Source organism: Electrophorus electricus, chromosome 23 (genome assembly GCF_041902795.1).
Source record: "Electrophorus electricus isolate QZ-2024a chromosome 23, ASM4190279v1, whole genome shotgun sequence".
Taxonomy (NCBI): Eukaryota; Metazoa; Chordata; class Actinopteri; order Gymnotiformes; family Gymnotidae; genus Electrophorus; species Electrophorus electricus.
The window spans coordinates 4,792,573-4,809,923 of record NC_137519.1 but is presented as its reverse complement, the minus strand read 5'-3'; the positions used below and the strand labels follow the sequence as shown (position 1 = coordinate 4,809,923).

Here is a 17,351-nt window from a genome sequence, read left to right as displayed (position 1 = left end):
AGTTCGGTTTATTCGTCACATACATAGTCATACACAGTATAACTCGCAGTGAAATGGTGGAGAGTGCTCTGTCCAAACTGAGGAAAAGAAAACAGGGGTGCATAGAGAAAAATATAGATATTCTCTATATGTGAAATATATATGCAAGATAAATATATATATTCTATGTTTGTACAAAATATATTAACAATGTATGTACAATATATGTATATTATGATTATATACACAATGTACAATGTATATGGTTGGGTATATATGTACACAATCTACAGAATGTACAGATCCATTTTGTATAATAACATATCTACAGTTGTTGTGTAACAAGGTAATTGAGTATAAATCTATATATACAGATGTACAGATATACAGTTATGTTACATGGTGGTGGTGGTCCCCACAGTTTATCAGTTTCCCTGATTCAGGGCCCGAATGGCCTGTGGGAAGAAGCTCCTCTTCAGCCTCTCTGTCTTGGTCTTCAGGGAGCGAAAGCGCCTCCCTGACCTCAACAGAGAGAAGAGTCTATTGTTGGGATGGGTGGGGTCCTTCACAATTTTCCTGGCCTTGGTCTGGCACCGCTTGTAGTAGATGGTCTGCAGGTCAGGAAGTTCCATGTGAGTGATGCGCTCTGCTGAACGCACTACCCTTTGGAGCTCAGGCAATAATTCCAGATGTGGTGTTTACCAAATCAGTTAACGTTATCTCCACTTAGGGACCATAGTAGTGTCACTGCCACTGAAGCAAGAAAAGCATCATAATGCTGGAAAATCACAAGAAGTCCGACTTAACCCAACATTGCAGTGCGCCAAAATCAGATACTTAGTCAGTTCTATAGGAAGCAGGAACCTGATAGCCCATGGAAGTCATTGGTAGTGGATAGTGACTGTTAATCACAAACAGCTGTTGAAAAGGTCAAGAGTGTTGCCCCAAATGCAGCTAAAGCTTCTCAAAGGCATAATGAAGAACACACCAGCCAGACCACGGAGATTCCTCACCAGGTCCGAATCACCGGGAACCTCAAGAACAGCACCCAGGCCTGCTACAAAACAAAGCCACGTAATCCTAAGATTACTACCACCGTTTTGAAAAACAGCATGGACCATGTTTGGTTGCCAAGGGCAACTGGTTCTGTCATCCTTGTTGATGATGTGACTGCAGGATGAACTCTAAAGTGGGGAGAAGGATCTTTACTGTACAGATCCAACCAATGGCTTTCGAATGTTGATGGAATGGATGGACTCCTTCTGTGTCAAACACACACACACACACACACACACACACACACACACACAGCTGTGTATACTGATCTGGAATGCTCACATGCTGATCCGGGGTGTCAAGAATGGAGCTGTTCTAGGCAAGAAAACTGTGCTCATTCCTTTCTGCCGGTTCTGCAGTCGTGGATCGGACCAAACATCATGCACGTGCATTTACAAGTTCTTTTTATCCGTTAATACCGTGCTTGCTGCTTGTTGGGGTATCTTGTTATGGAGTTCCAAGTCATTGCTTTCAAAATTATGTTTATAGAGACCCTCATTGTTCTTCGGTACTGACATTTTTGTAGGGATGTCATTTTAAACTCTCTTAAAACCATAAAGCTTGGCACAGAGAGTTCATGTCAGGCCCAAAATGTGCTAAACCTTTTAAAACACTAAAAATATCTAAACATAAAGTCATTCTATGCAAACTGAACAAAGCAATATAATTTTCTAATGAATACTTTGTCAGTCATAGCACAGTGAACTAGGAAAACAACAGGCAGCATTTCAGGAAGTACATGAAAAGAACTGTTGTGCCATACTGCCTGTCTTCCCAGACTAAGGTCTGAAGAGTTTAGCTAAACTTGGTATAAACAACTTCTTTGTAATAGTATTAGGGACACGCGTGTTCTCCTGATACCACCACACTGGAACTTGAAAGCAGTTGTGATTGTAGTGGAGAGTGGATTGTATGGGAACTGTGCTGGGTCCTGGTGACCCACAGCCCACAGGGTTCAGTGCTGGGCTGCTCTGTTAGCTCTGCCAGCTTTGTTTAAACGTTTTTGGCATGTCCATTTTGAGCAGACAAGATTTTGTGGAGCCTGAATGGCAAAAAGCCACACAAAATGTGACTTTTCCACATTTGCACGCAGCTTCGGCTTCGGTTTAAAATCGGGTCTCTGGATATGTCCGATTGGATTTCGCATGGCATTTTCATGATGTGGAGCCTGCCCCCCTCCATGACAAAATGAAGATTAAGAACAGATGAGGACCAACATGGGTCCATATGCTTCACATAATATTTATGGTGAAAGCAGCGAGCCACCCTCTTGATTTTGTCACTGGTGTTTATTCCTAGGAAATTCAAACCTGAGCCTTTTGAGCCTTTTAACGATACAGTCTGCAGTGTACTCTCCATGATGGCAGCTAGCGTTCACTACAAGCCTGAGGAGGGAGGTGCGAAAGGAAGGCGGGACCTTAAACTAAGGGTGAAGTTGCAGATGGTCGGTCACCCGATTGACAGGTTTCACAATCTTGAATGGCCAAATAAACCAGAGGCTGTCCACGGTGCTGGAACAGAGTGAGCCAGGAGAGCTAGTGAACAAGAGCATGCTCGGTCCAGCGGAGAAACCTGCACACATCCCCTGCCGGTCTGGCCGGCACTAGACGCAGGGGGGTAGGGCATCTTCTCTGCAACTTCACCGAGTCCTCGGTGATGTAAGCAAGGTTGCAGTGGTCCATCCTTCTTTTCTACATTGAAGAAACCTCCACAGTAAAAACACACCCTGGACCGTCTTCTTCAGGAGTGAGACCCGTGTGTCCTAATTCCGTGGGCTCAAGGGAGCCGGTTGGGAATGAGTTTGCTGCATTCCCTGAAGGATGTGACTTTCTCTTGCACCGCCGAATAGCCGAAGAGATGAACTGGTCTGGGCGTAGACAGTCACCGCGCCGGGTGAGGTCAGTGAGCACTTCCCCAAGTTCTGCTTTACGCAGTATGCACCGTACACGCAAGGCCCTACTGACTAGGAAAAAAAGCAGAAATAATACACGAGGGAACAAAGACGATGATGCACAACAGCAAAGAATCAGGCATACAAAATGGAATGGGAACGATAATGGCATAATGGCAAGACAAACACAGTGAAACAAACACCAGAATGGCGACAGGCCTAGAGCTGGAGTGTTGGGATGCTAAACCACAGAGCAGCTTTTCCACAGGACTGGAGCCAATACAGTCTGGCCTCCCATGGTCTGTTCATCCTGGTTTTCTTTGCTCTATCATGGCTAGTTGGGGTTTTCCATGAGCTCTGTCATGTACTTGAAGATGTACCAATGTGCCATGCCTGGTATCCTCAAGACTTTTTTTAATATGGACTTTTGTAAAACTACATTACATTGTCATCCTGGATCCATGACTCCTGGATAAAGGGTGGGTGGAAAATCTGAAGGGGCTGAATGTTGACAGCTGGAATTTTAAATACATAAATGAATGACAATCAGTTTTTGGTCTGCCGTTGAAGAGCACTTGTCTGAGGTTTAGTGAATATTGTCCTGTGACTGGTGTCCATTGTCCTGTTGACTGGTAACACAGTTGGAGATTGAGGTATTCTTTCTCTGCTCTAGTCTGCATCAAGGGCCATGCAAAACAAGGGCCAAGAAACCCACTGCAGTCTGTAAACCTCCCTCATGCCTTCGAGAGAAAAATGCTGGAATTCAGATGTCGTTAATGCCTGAGTTGCCATGACGCCTGTGCCTGCTGCTGTCATGTAACGTTGTCCCTGCCGACAAGAGGCATAATTGATTTTTATTTTTTTTTAAATACCCAAGCTCCAAATTGTTCAAAACACTGTAGGCGTAGCTGACTCGTCAAAGATAAATGCGGCAGGGCCTTCAAAGGGGGTGCGTCGAAACCGCAATCTCGCTTAATGGCTCGGTAAGCAGCAGACCGTTCATGCATGCATGCCACTGTGGTTCTCATGGAGGGGGAAAAAGAAAGAGAGAAAATGAGGGCAAGAGAAAGAGAGAGAGAGGAGCAGACACAGGGAGACAGAAAGACAGACAGACATGGAGCGTAAGAGAGGTAGACAGACAGACGCCCATCAGAAATCAAATGTCTGAGCTCCAAATCAGGCCCTGGGCTACTTTCATCTGGCAGGCAGGGGTGTCGACTGTGGTGGGCTCTGTTCAACCTTTTTGCTTTATCTTTCATCTCCCATCAAACACCGTTACACCGACGGGAGATCTGAACTCTGAGCACCGGGAAAATCCTCCCCTTTGAAGAGACCTGGTGGGAAAAGAAATCAGTGCTTTACAGCCTGACCTGGGGGCTCTAGAAATCTGAGCCCATTTCCACCTCAAATCCCACATTCTGGAATCAGAATTCTAGAAGGGTTCTTGAAATCCAGTTGAATGGATTCTCCATTTTCCTGCTCCAGCACACTGGAATTATTTTTCATTTGTGATTTGATTTTTTTTAACCTCGAGTAGAAACAAATCATGCTTTCAAGATGGGAGAACTCATACTGCAAGATGCAAGAGTTTCTTTTCTATCTAAATGTCAACTGCATTCAAATGGCCCTTTAACTTAATTGGCTGTCGACACACTGAACTGACACTGAAAAACTGATGGCAGCTGCAAGTGGACGGTGATCGCTTTCCATCAGCTCACCGTCGCCCAGCGTCGCCTGTGTGTATTTACACTCAAGTAAGCCAAACTGACCACAGCTGATGAAGGACATGCACTTCTGCATGTGCAAGGCTCTAGTGTTTATTTCCTCTTCTCAAAAGGAAACCTCTGTTTCCAAGCTGCAGTTCCTTTCATAAAATTGCATACAGTAACTTCAAGGCAATAGCAAATGTTCCACCGGTTCTCTAGATAGTTAACACAACAAAACTACTTTCCGTGTAGCAAAATAGAATGGCCTAGCACGCTGCCCCGGGTGATCAGACCACAATGCACCCAAAAGCCTCTTACACGGTTTGTCTATATTACCTCGCTTTCTGACTGCGCAGTCGATCAGAAAACTCTCTCATGGCCGCTGATGCCAATTCAACAGTCACAGTAACTCGAAATTGAGCTGCGGAGAACCAGCTAGAGCCAACAGTGCACAACACACTGCACTGAAGACAGGCTGCAGTCAGTCACTGACGCCCTCCGATGGCCCCGATTCCGCACGGCAGTCAATAGTCAGGTCAGCGTGTCCCTAGCCTTCGTCTTGGTATTCAGCGCCTCAAGTTCTGTTTACCCGAAGATTTTGCTTTGAAATTGACTACTGTGTCTGATTGCAATGGTTCCCATACCTGATAGCATGTGTGCACCACACACGTCGTCTTTCCTTCAAAAGACTCTTAGCAAGACGCCGCTGGCTATGTGGTTAGCGGTCACAGTTGACCAAAGGTATTTTATGCTGATAATTATCTTAATGACAGTGGATATTTAAACTCCTTTCAGATACAGTGGCTCTGTGTATCTAGGAGACAGGTAAGTGCAGAGGAATTCAAAGCACAACACTTGCTCCTGCCATGAGGACTTTCTAGAACAACAGGCGCAGGACGAGATTCACCAGTGACAGATTTTGTCGGTGCTTCCTCTGTTTCCTCTTTTACTGGGGCTTCATTTTGGATGGAGCCCTGCTGAGAATCTCATAAAGAGAGCAGATGGAAAGAAGGATGTGTACACCAGACGCAACACTGAATCATTCATGCTTTTCCTGTCATTAGTAGATATGCTTTGTTGTAGGAAACACACTCACACACCTGTGTACCATGCAGTTCAGTTCTTTTATCCACTCATCCTCTTTTACTATTTCTGTCATTTTTCTTTTTCTGTGTCCCTGTGGGCACTTTTGATATAACTCTTGTTATGTCATTTGGCTTCCTCTTTCTGGAGGCGGTACTTCTACTAATGTAGCTGTTTCATGCACATTTGTTTAGACATTCTTGCATTTTTCAGATGCTTCTGCTCTGTTTTCAGTCTCCTGCTCTCATCATGCCCCTCTTCTTCTGAAGTGTTGGCAGTTTTTGCTTTCTGAACGTCTGACTCATTCCTTGCTGTCTTTCCATCTATCTATCTATCTCTCTCTCTCTCTCTCTCTCTCGCTCACGTTCACGGATACATGCGCGCGCACGCTTCTTTTTTCGCACATTAATTAGCACATCCCTGAGAAAGACAGGTCGCTAAGGGGTGGCAGACTGAGTCCCTGTAATAGAAGCCACAACATGAAAAGGGAGAGAAGGGGAGAGAGAAGGGGAGTGTGTGAGAGTGTGTGTGCGTGCGTGCGTGCACGTGTAAGGGACAGAACCAGAGAGACCAGCACTTCTCGTCTGGGCCACGCAGGGTAACGGGTCAATTGTACATCTGTGTACCAGAATCAAAAATCATTATACTTTGTACAGTAAACAACAATGACCACCAAACAAATAAATAGCTCCAGAAGGAGCCACCTACCAGGTGTTTATTCTCCCCAGCAGAGAGGAAAATAGGAGTATAGGTGTGTGTGTGTCTGTGTGTGTGTGTAACAAAATGGAAATAGACAAGGAAGCAGAGAGAGTGAGAAGGGTGGGTGAGCATGAAAAAGAAGATGGATGAGTGTGTTAGACAAAAAAATGAAGAGAAAAAATGAGTGTGTGGGTGCATGTGTGTGTGTAAGAGGTTGTCCAGAGGTGCTGAATAATTTGTGTCGGCCATATAGAGCTCAAGTTGTTCCTGCTATGTGAGGTGCGTGCACGTACACGCCCGCACGCACACACAAACTATCCTATCAGCGCTTTAGAATCTGCCGATGACAAACTTCGCATCTATGCGTGTCGTTTTGGCAGTGACAGTGCATCAGCCTGCCGGATGTGTGTGTCAGCAAGTTAAGTCAGGGGCCACCTTCAGCTTAACCCAGATTTAGCTCACTGGACACGAGCCAGGGGCGCCATGCCCACGCATAATCCCTCCGCAGGGGGAATACATGGCACGAACTTCGGCTAGGCTTACCACCTCCTGGAATGATGGTTCATATACCGCTTCGTTGCGGTATGACCTACACAGTACGTCAGATCACCGAGTGACATGTACGCTGGGTGTTCGTGGAATCGTACTGGTTTTCGCTGAGCTATCTGGATTGCACTACACTTCCGTCGGATCTGAATGGTTGCTTTATCAGAACAGTTCCTCATCCTAAATAGACCACTGTGGTACTGAAACAGAAGCTGCATGCAATACTTGTTCGTTTTCTTTTTTGTTTCTGATTCATTCCAGAATTATTCTCCTGCCACTCAGAGAGCAAGCCTTAGATCTAGATATTCAAATAACGAAGCACTAAAAAATAAATACATTCAACCCGCTCTGGGACCAGCTCATGCATGCCGAACCTTCACCATGTGCCAATTAGAGCATAAAATGGCAGAACAGGTCTCAGATCAGCTGCAACAGGGCAATTTCCACCATGTGTGACAGTGCCCCGAATCCATTTAGCCCAGATTTGCTGCTCTCCCTCAGACGTTTAAATGATCTCTGCAGGGACTTCCAGTTCAAGTGCTCTCCTCCGCCAACATTTTCAGTCAGCAGTTACAAATGTTACACAGACGCGTGTGTGTTTTTGACAGCAGCGACTCACAAATCTTGTTTTTAATTTTCCACACAAATAGAAGTAATTAAACTGGAAAACTGAATCAGAAAAGGGGAGGGTGAACCGCCTGCCCAACCTCCCTGTGCTCTAAAAGAGTGATGAATGTTGCAGGCTTTGTGCTGTTTTCCCTCGTCCTCTGCGTAAAGTCTTAGTGCATGTGTACGATTATATCGCCATCTGCTGGTCATTTTCTGCTTTGCAAGGTTTCTGTTGCCTACATATAGCATCGGGTGGTCTGCGTAACTGCTGAAGGTTTATGCGCTTCATGTTAGAAAAACTAAAATTGAAATGGATGCGGTGGGATGGAATCACCCTGGGCCTGCAAGAAGTATTTCCTATAGAGGGACTTTGCAATGACTTGCCATGCCCTGCGGTGTAAGTACACACACACACACACACACACACACACACACACACACACACACACACACACACACACACAGTAATGTAATGAATAATGGTGAGCAGTGCTGCTCTGAAGTAGCTCGGCTAGCCGCTGCCCCCACGTACACACACCTTTTATCTCCTCCTCTCGCTCGCTCTCCTACTCTCACTTTCTCTCTGTCTTTCCTTGTAGAGCTGATTTTAATTTGCATAGTTCCATAACAGTTACCATACCCTCTACTAGTCTGCAAAATGACGTTCGGTTTGCACGCTGCTCTAAATTCAAAGTCAACACTGGCGAAGCACGTCTAAAAATAAAGTAATCACAATTACATCAAACAATACACAATAATCAAGTTAATAAATCCTGCAAATCACTAAACAGCAACCAGAAAAAAAAGCAAACCGAATGCACAGATCTGAGCTACGCATTTGCAGTGTGCGTCTGCTCCGTGATTGACTGCCCCATTGACTGCCCCATCCCTCCATTCGGTCCGCCTATTCTACTGGACAAAACCAACCCCATCGCACTGGGGCCTTTTGCAAGATCCAGTTTGAAAAGCCCTTTGCAAATCCAGTCCAGTGAGGGAGACTTCAGACGGCTCCTCATCACGACAAACTTCCCAAGAGACCTGCTCCCCCTTTCCTGATAAATACACGTTTGCAGTCTCCTTGGTGCAGACTTGCAAGTAACGTAGCTTCACCTCGGAACGGAAGAGATTTTTATTAATTAGATCCGGGTTTTTTTTTTTCCAGGTGTCACCACCTGAGTTCTTTTAGGTGTTTTTTTAAACCATGTTTTCTGTGAGATCTGTCAGCTGTTTTGAAAAGGTGTGTGAGAAGGAACGCAGTGAGAATGTGCTAACATACTTATGCTGTGCTAAAAAGGTGACGATGTTTAGGTTTCGTGAAATGTGTTTTAACAGTTGAGAAATGATTTAAAGGTGCAGTGTGTGATTTGTCAACAAGAAAGATACAATGCTGTCACGGCACGTTTTAAAAAGATGAATGAGCGAGTTGTTCATCATTACTGTTCATCATTATTTTTAGTCTAAAAGTCTAAAAATAAAAAAAGGCCTAAGTTGAATCATCAAACTTTATTTAAGGTCCGAGTGCAATTTAAATATTGAGTTAAAACTGTTGAAGGAAATGTAACGTCAACAGTTTTAAAATGTATTCAGCAATGTTAAAATGTATGGACTTTATTTTATTTGATGTTTATTTTTTCCTCCATCAGACTTCTGTAAGCGCAAGGTGAGCGCTTGTCAGTATTGGCCACTAGGTGGCAGCAAGACTATACAAATCGCAATATTCTTTTTTTTTCTTTCATTTCTTCCTGTATTGTATTTTTACTTTTATGGTATTTTGCTTCTGTTGTAAGTTGCTTTAGATAAAAGTGGCTTCAGAATTAACAAATATAAATGAAAATGTATTGTGCTTTTTCTTCTTTCTCTCTCTCTCTCTCTCTCTCTCTGCCCCCGGGTAGATTACGGGGGCGATCCTCCTGGCAGTGGGACTATGGGGGAAGTTTATGCTGGGTCCGTATATCTCCCTGATTGCTGAGAACTCCACCAACGCGCCGTACGTGCTCATCGGCACGGGCACCACCATCATCGTGTTCGGCCTGTTCGGATGTTTCGCCACCTGCAGAGGGAGTCCATGGATGCTCAAACTGGTGAGAGAGAGAGTGTGAGTGAGTGAGTTGAGCGTAAGGAGACAGGAAATGGGGAATGTTATCGCAGGCCTGTTTGAAACAGACCGACACTAGAACAGGTATTCCGTACTCTGGTCCTAGAGATCTTCTGCCTTCGTAGATTAGCGCCAACGTTGCTGGATCTCATATTTTTGGATGACACTGCAGGCCCTGATTACATTTCATCAGTGCTGGAACTACGCTCTCTAGGTTGGTAGGTCTGCAGAACTGGACTTGCATGCCTGTAACTAGAGACCCGTGTCTCTAAAATATCCTCTCCGTATCCTGTCCACTCGCTGCCAGTTGTTCTCCCTATACTATCTCTCATTAAATAATTTCTTATTTGCTCTCTCTCTCTCTCTCTCTCTCTCTTTCCCCCTCTTCCCTTCTCTTCTCCCCCTCCATATCTCCCCTTTCCCAGTATGCAATGTTCCTCTCACTGGTGTTCCTGGCAGAGCTGGTTGCTGGCATCTCTGGCTTTGTTTTCCGTCACGAGGTGAAAAATGCACACACGCATGCACCCAAACACACACACACACACACACACACACACACACACACACGAACATACTGGTAACTTCCATGCCTCAGTTGGGACCCCATTGTTTTCAACCTGGTAGGGGTGACATATATGATGCTGAATCGTGTGTGTGTGTGTGTGTGTGTGTGTGTGTGTGTGTGTGTTCCTCCAGATTAAGGGCACCTTTCTGAGGACCTACAAAGAGGCTGTGCAGAATTACAATGCCCAGGATGAGAGGAGCCTGGCGGTGGATAATGTCCAAAGGAGTGTAAGTAAACGTGCTTTTCTAGAACACGGTGCCCTATAACCACACCAGCCATACCCTCCAGCTCCACACTCTGTCCTGGACTCATTATTTATAAACCACTCTTGGTGTTATTTTTTCATACTTTCTATATAAATCAATGTTTTTTCACTTTAATATCATGTTAGAGTACTTTGTTCCCAACTTGTAGGTCTCTCTCTAGGGCTGTCATTCTCCCTCTCTCTTAGAGGAAGAGTTAATCTTCCTCTGTTTCTTTCACACTCTCTTTTTGTCAGCCTCTCTGTCTAATCTGCTATTTCCTTGCCTATAGCTTCGTTGCTGTGGTGTGCTTAACTACACTAGCTGGTTCTCCAGTGTGTATTTCCCAGCTAGTGGAATTCCACCCAGCTGCTGTGCCAACATCTCTGACTGCCATTCCTCAGACCTGCGCAACGCTACCATAGCCCCTAGCAAAGTGTACCAGCAGGTAATACACACATACACACCCACACACACACACACACTTGCACAATGCTACCATAGCCCCTAGCAAAGTATACCATCAAGTATCTCTCTCACACACACACACACACATGCGTGCGACTGTACCATGGCCCCTAGCAAAGTTTACCAGCAGGTAACAAACACAGGCACACACACACACACACACACACACACACACACATGCGCAGTGTTGCCCTAAACTGCGAGGCCGACAGCCAGGGAGTTGAATGTCTGGTTAAAAAAACAGAAATCAAAAACACAATTTGATTATATAATTAAAATTTGAATATTTGTTGACGGCAGTAACACACTCGCACACATCAGCGCGATGCTACCATAACCCCTAGCAAAATGTACCAGCAGGTAACACGCACACACACACACACACACACACACACACACACACACACACACACACAATGTAAACATAGCATCTAGAAAAGTGTACCAACAGATAACACACACACACACACACTCACACTTGTGCAACGCTAACATAGCCCCTAGCAAAGTGGACCAGCAGGTAACACACATGCACACGCGCACACACACACACCATACAACGTTACCATAGCCCCTAGCAAAGTGTACCAACACACAAACACATGCATACATGAATGTATGCACACAAACAAATACACATGTGCGCACACACCCACATATAGAATCACACACACATCCTGCCTCACTTATTCCTTTTTTTATAGGGATGTTATGAGCTGGTGACTTCCTTTATTGAGACTAACATGGGCATCATCGCCGGGGTGACATTTGGAATTGCCTTCTCACAGGTATGACTGTGTGTGTGTGTGTGTGTGTGTGTGTGTGTGTGTGTGTGTTCCATTATATGATTCTATAGGATCCACTGGGCAGACTGGTCAGTTTTATTTCAGATTGGTGGATTTTACCTCACATGCAGGTCTTAAACCCCAGACTCAGTGCTAGCCTACCGCTTTCAGATCAGCACCTCCCAACTCAGTTGACCCCAGGCCCCAGACTCAGAGCTATCCTACTGCTCTCAGTTCAGCTCCTACCAACTGAGTTGACCCCAGGCCCCAGACTCAGAGCTAGTCTGCTGCCCTCAGAACAGCTCCTCCATGAATGTCATTTCAACTCACACAGCATAAGATGATGATGCATTTTTTGCATTGTTTTTACTCATTTACTTAACTTGACCTGTGAACTGAATTAATCTTCCGAACTGATCCTGAACTGATGGATTTGACCTGAACACTGAATCGAATTAGATTAAGACCAGACTTCCCCCATGCTAATTCATGACTGTAATTATGCCCTGTTAAGTGCAGCACAGCCCTGCACTGCTTCAGTCATACAGCTGCCATACCTGGCCTGCCATTAATACGTGCATATGGTAATTCAGATTTTCAGCGATGAAGAGCCCACTTCAGGAGAACCACTCTTGCATGGCGATAAACGCGCCCATACTGACCAATCAGAGAATGGCACTCACTTTTCCCCTCACACTATGCAAATCAGGTCCCAAAAGGAGCCTATCAGCATTGTTGGGCCTCATAGAGGTGACATCTATTGGTGGGACATTGCTGGCAGTAGCCATTGAGCATGCTCAGTCAGGCTGATCATTTGAAGCTTTTGTTTGAAGCCAGTCTCCTCCTCCTCCTCCTCCTTCTTCTTCTTCTTCTTAATATTATTATTATTATTATTTTTATTTTTATTATTACCACTACTATTTGGACTGTCTGTGTTTATCACCAGCGCTGTCTGTTTCTCCCAGCCTTCATTTAGTAAACACACACACATACCACATGCATACAACACACACCCAAAACAGCGCAGGAGCGTGCATGTTTTGCATGCTGTGTGGCACAGCTGGGGTTTGCTGGAAACGCCTCCACTTCACACACGATCAGCTTCACTGTCACAGTGCTGCTACACACACACACTGCTGTGCTATAGGACTCTTATGCAGATCACAGATTAGCAGACCAGAATTCATCCCTCGTTTTTGTGTGCGCTCTCTCTTTCTCTCTCTCTTTCGCTCTTCTTTACCTCTGTTCTCCATGTGGTTGATATGCCTCATTAACCACCCCACAAGCCCCCACACTGGCCTCATGACACACTGACCCCCCACGTCAGTACTAATGGGTCTGGAGAGTATGCCAGTAACCCCTGACCACAGTCGTGCCCCCCCCCACCCTCCCCACCCCTGACACACACACACACACACACACATATATCACCCCACCCCCATGCCACCCCCCCCCAAGTGTTAATTGAACTGTAAATGCTATCTGGTATCAGAGGGATGACCATGATCAATGACACCTCTTAGATAAGTGGCCACTCTAATGCATCTAAACCTCAAGAGTGTGTGTGTGTGTGTGTGTGTGTGTGTGTGTGTGTGTGTGTGTGTGTGTGTGTGTGTGTGTGTGTACTCACACGTGTGGGAGGGGGGAAATGGGAGCTTACCGCATGCTGTCCAGGCCTTCAACCTCCCCCCCCCCCTCTCTGCACGATTAATCACACACTAGCGTGTCTGGTCTGCATCGATAGCAGTGCCTCACACGGCCCTGTGCAGGTTACCGCTGTCCCTACTCGAGCGACCCGCATTCATCACAGCAGGCTCGCAGCCTATTGGATGACTGAAAGTGGGTGTGTCAGAGCTGGAAGCAATAAGCCTCTGCAGTACTGAGGAGCTCGGGGGAGGGGTTATGACCTGATGAACCTGATAAAGGATGTTACTGAAATAAGCTACGAAGGAGTTATAGTGATCACCATGGCTGACGGTGGCGTGTGTGTGTGTGTGTGTGTGTGTGTGTTTCCTTCACAGCTCATCGGGATGCTGTTGGCATGTTGTCTTTCACGGTTTATCACTGCTAACCAGTATGAGATGGTCTAACAGTGGGTGCAGGTCAGTAGCACACATGCATGGACTTGTACTGTACATTCACGAAAGCACAAAAACATGCATGCCTAGATGTACACACCCTGACATGCAGACTCTTTCTACACACACACACACACACACACACACACACTCACACTCACTCTAAATGTATTCTGAAAGGTGAGGGCAGTATGCTGCAATGCATTGAAATAATATTCTATGTGTGGGCAAGAGGGCATGAGAGGGGAGAGGGAGAGAGAGAGAGAGAGGGAGGGAGGGAGGGAGAGAGAGAGCACTGAAGGGAGATAAAAAGAAAAAGACATGGGCAAAAACAATGCACCATATATACATGCATACATGCAAGAACACGCACACGCATACACACACACTAATGCACACATGCACAGAGGTTGCTGATTAATTATTAAAGAGTGGACAAGGTTCTGTGTGTGTGTGTGTGTGTGTGTGTGTGTGTGTGGAGGAGGGTATTCCCAGGTTGGCTTCTCTGCATTTGTATGAGTCCTTGGCATAGACTGCAGTGTTACGTAGGGGAGCCTGTGTCATAGACATGCACTTTTGCAATCAAACAAACCAACACACTCACACACCCTGATACTCTGATCCTCACAGACACACACATTCCCAGTGGCAGGTATAACTGCAGCATGTGACGGTGCCGCTAGGGATTCTAAACGAAGCTGCTTCTCAATTAAGCCTTCTTCATTATGGCTGGTTGTCTCTGTAATCTCAAGCGTGCGCGCACACACACACACTTGTATGTTTAGAATCAGTGTTAGTCTCTGTTAGTGTTAGACCCTGGAAAGGACAGCTGTTGAGAGAGGGAGAGGTAGAGGGAGGGAGGGAGAGAGAGAGAAATTCCTTACTGTCATAGTGAAATATGAGATTGTGTGTGACCTACAAGCATCACTGGGAAGACACATGCACAATGTCAGCGAGACGCACACACACTTTCTAATCTAAACCTTTTTATTGTTTTCCAGCAGGGAGGCTTGAAGTGGGCATACGTCAGTTCAGAGACCTGGGGAGAACTCCCTAGAAATTAGCACACTCCATTCTTCTTTTCTTTCCATCTTTCTCTCCCCTGTTCTCTCTCTCTCTCTCTCTTTCCCTCTCTCTCATGACTGCCTTTTTTCACCTTTCTTTGCTTGCGCTCTCTCTGTCTCTCTCTCTCTCTCTCTCTCCACTATTTTATAGTGTATCATTCCTAATTGTGCATTTTGTGGATCTTCTTTTAAAACCCTTAACTTTATTCTATACACACACACACACACACACACACACACACACACACACACACACTTTTCCTCTTTCTCTCAGCTCTGTGTAAAAACATGCATGCTGATCCAGTTACACTACATCATTAAAAAAAAAAATTCAACCTGCATTTTTATCAATTAACCAAAACTCAACTGACTTAATTGCGTTGTAGGTATAGTTCATTGTCTGATACGTTTTTATTTTTCTTCCCCAAAAGAAAAACAAACCAATAATAATGACTTTTTCGTTGTTGTTGTCGTCGCTGTTGCCGTACGTTCGCTGTAGTGAAGTCTCTGGTGGAGGGGCGTACCGCGTGCCACCATTAAAGCTCCGCGCCGCGTGGCCTCGGGCGCTCGTGGTCCGAGATCGCTGGTTTCCACCACTCCCGGGTCCTGCCACAGCTCGCGCCACAGCCGACTGCAGCGCTGTAGCTGACCGAGTTATTTAAAAACACTCCGTTTTTAGGGCGTGAACGCATATGGTTGGAGCTGGGCGGATTTTTACTCTTGAATTCCGCGACAATAAGATAATTCTTGTGATTTTATGGTTGGTGACGACATAATTTTTACATGCACCTAGGTGTGACTTTTTAAAAAAAAAAAACAAGCTACGTTACCTTTTAAAAATGTCCCCAAGCCCGTGACACAAACGCATTTTGTGAAAAGTCATTGCCACTGAGACAATCTAGGTGGTAAAAACAAATCAAACATTGTCACTTTTGCCTGAAAACAGGCCAAAAACCTATCCTCCATCAATATATATAAAAACCTAGCTAGCCCGAAAACGATTATATAGAGAAAACCCCAGATAAATTCAAGAAAACCAGTAATGGAATAAACCCCCTACATATTGTAGCGGCTTTTGCTACTTAAGTCGTCTCCATTTCCCAGGCTGCAGTGCGAGGCACTGGCTCAAACGTTTTCCCCTCGCCACGGTCCGGATGGATGAAATCCGGACACCCCCGACTCCAGTGCTGGAGCTCGGGCAGGTATAGAGGTGGCAGTTTGCGTAGGCCGTGGGAGTGCGGCTCTGGGAGGGTTTTAAGGCATATGGTGGAAATCACTGCATCTATGACTCACTTTCCGCTTGGACTGAACCGTGACGTGAGTTAAAGCTAATCCAGGCTGCTGGCGCCATGTTTAAATTTGTGTGGTTTTTTTTTCTTTTCTTTTCTTTTAAAGGATATTATTGCCATAATATGAATACTTGTTTATGTTTTAACTGTTTTAAGTCTTACAGATTTTCCTAGTGTTGATGGATTATTCAGTATTACTTAGTCAATAAAACCATAGTCTGTGAATATGCTAGATCAACCACACAATCTGAAGACAAGCGAATCAATAATACTACTTTGTATAATAAAACCTAAACTTTTTAAAACGCATCACCAGCTGGCATGCCAACAAAATGTATGTTGATATTGTAAACAACTGTGATCTCTGTTAATAAAATGGTCATTTCATCGTTCATGATGCCTCAATGTTGGTCTTTTCTGTATCATAGCAGTAAATGAGTAATGTAGTTGCGATCCATGATTGCCCCAAGCTTTTAGCAACTACAGCTAATACATTAGGTTTTGGCTGTGTTACCGGTCTATTACATATATTTGTATGTATAAAGTAGGCCCTGTCCTTCAGTCTTTTTTTCAGTGTTCTTTTCTAACTTCATTTAAATAGCAAATTATAAGTCCTTGGGAGAGGTTATTAACTCTTTATTACAGAAAAGAATTAACTATACATATAGTATATAACTATTAACTATACATGCAAAATATAACTCGATTTTGAATGTCGTCGTCTTTAAGGACGATCATAAAATTTCGCGAGGACTCCTGCGTAAACTTGTGTTGTCGTTCTGCTTCTGACCGCTAGATGGCCACACGATCCTGTCGAAAAACGGAACTCACGGCGAGGTCTCTCGCAAAGCCGCGCAGCCGATGTAGGTGACCACGGACAGACCGGCAAACGTTAACGTTCGTACGTTTCCTCGGCCACAGTTGTTTCCATTACACGTATAGTGTGTGTGTGTGTGTGTGTGTGTATATATATATATATATATATATATATATATATATATATATATATATATATTAGAGAGAGAGAGAGATAGATTTGCAATCAGGAAACCCTTAGCTTCCCGTGGACATTGCCTACTTGCAGCCCATTCGTTAGGCCCGTAGGCCTATATCGTTTGTCCCATCGTCCAAACGGAAGGACTTCGCCAGACAAGCCTGATTTAATCCTGGCCTTGTCTTCTCCATCCCGTGTTGTT

General features: G+C 45.0%; 1 protein-coding gene across 2 annotated transcripts in view; it reads left to right on the top strand.

The window, feature by feature from the left end:
• tspan7 (tetraspanin 7) overlaps positions 1-16,547 on the top strand; it is a 29,627-nt gene extending 13,080 nt beyond the window's left edge. Inside the window, exons 2-8 of one of the 2 annotated variants that reach the window (XM_027023385.3) lie at positions 9,462-9,650; positions 10,090-10,164; positions 10,361-10,456; positions 10,764-10,919; positions 11,644-11,727; positions 13,746-13,826; positions 14,807-16,547. In XM_027023385.3, coding sequence (XP_026879186.1) covers positions 9,462-9,650; positions 10,090-10,164; positions 10,361-10,456; positions 10,764-10,919; positions 11,644-11,727; positions 13,746-13,814 — 669 coding nt within the window. In that variant the 3' untranslated portion in view covers positions 13,815-13,826; positions 14,807-16,547. Of the gene's footprint in view, positions 1-9,461; positions 9,651-10,089; positions 10,165-10,360; positions 10,457-10,763; positions 10,920-11,643; positions 11,728-13,745; positions 13,827-14,803 lie in introns of both variants that reach the window. The other variant, XM_027023384.3, reaches the window with a different exon arrangement.
• Positions 16,548-17,351: the final 804 nt, after the last annotated feature.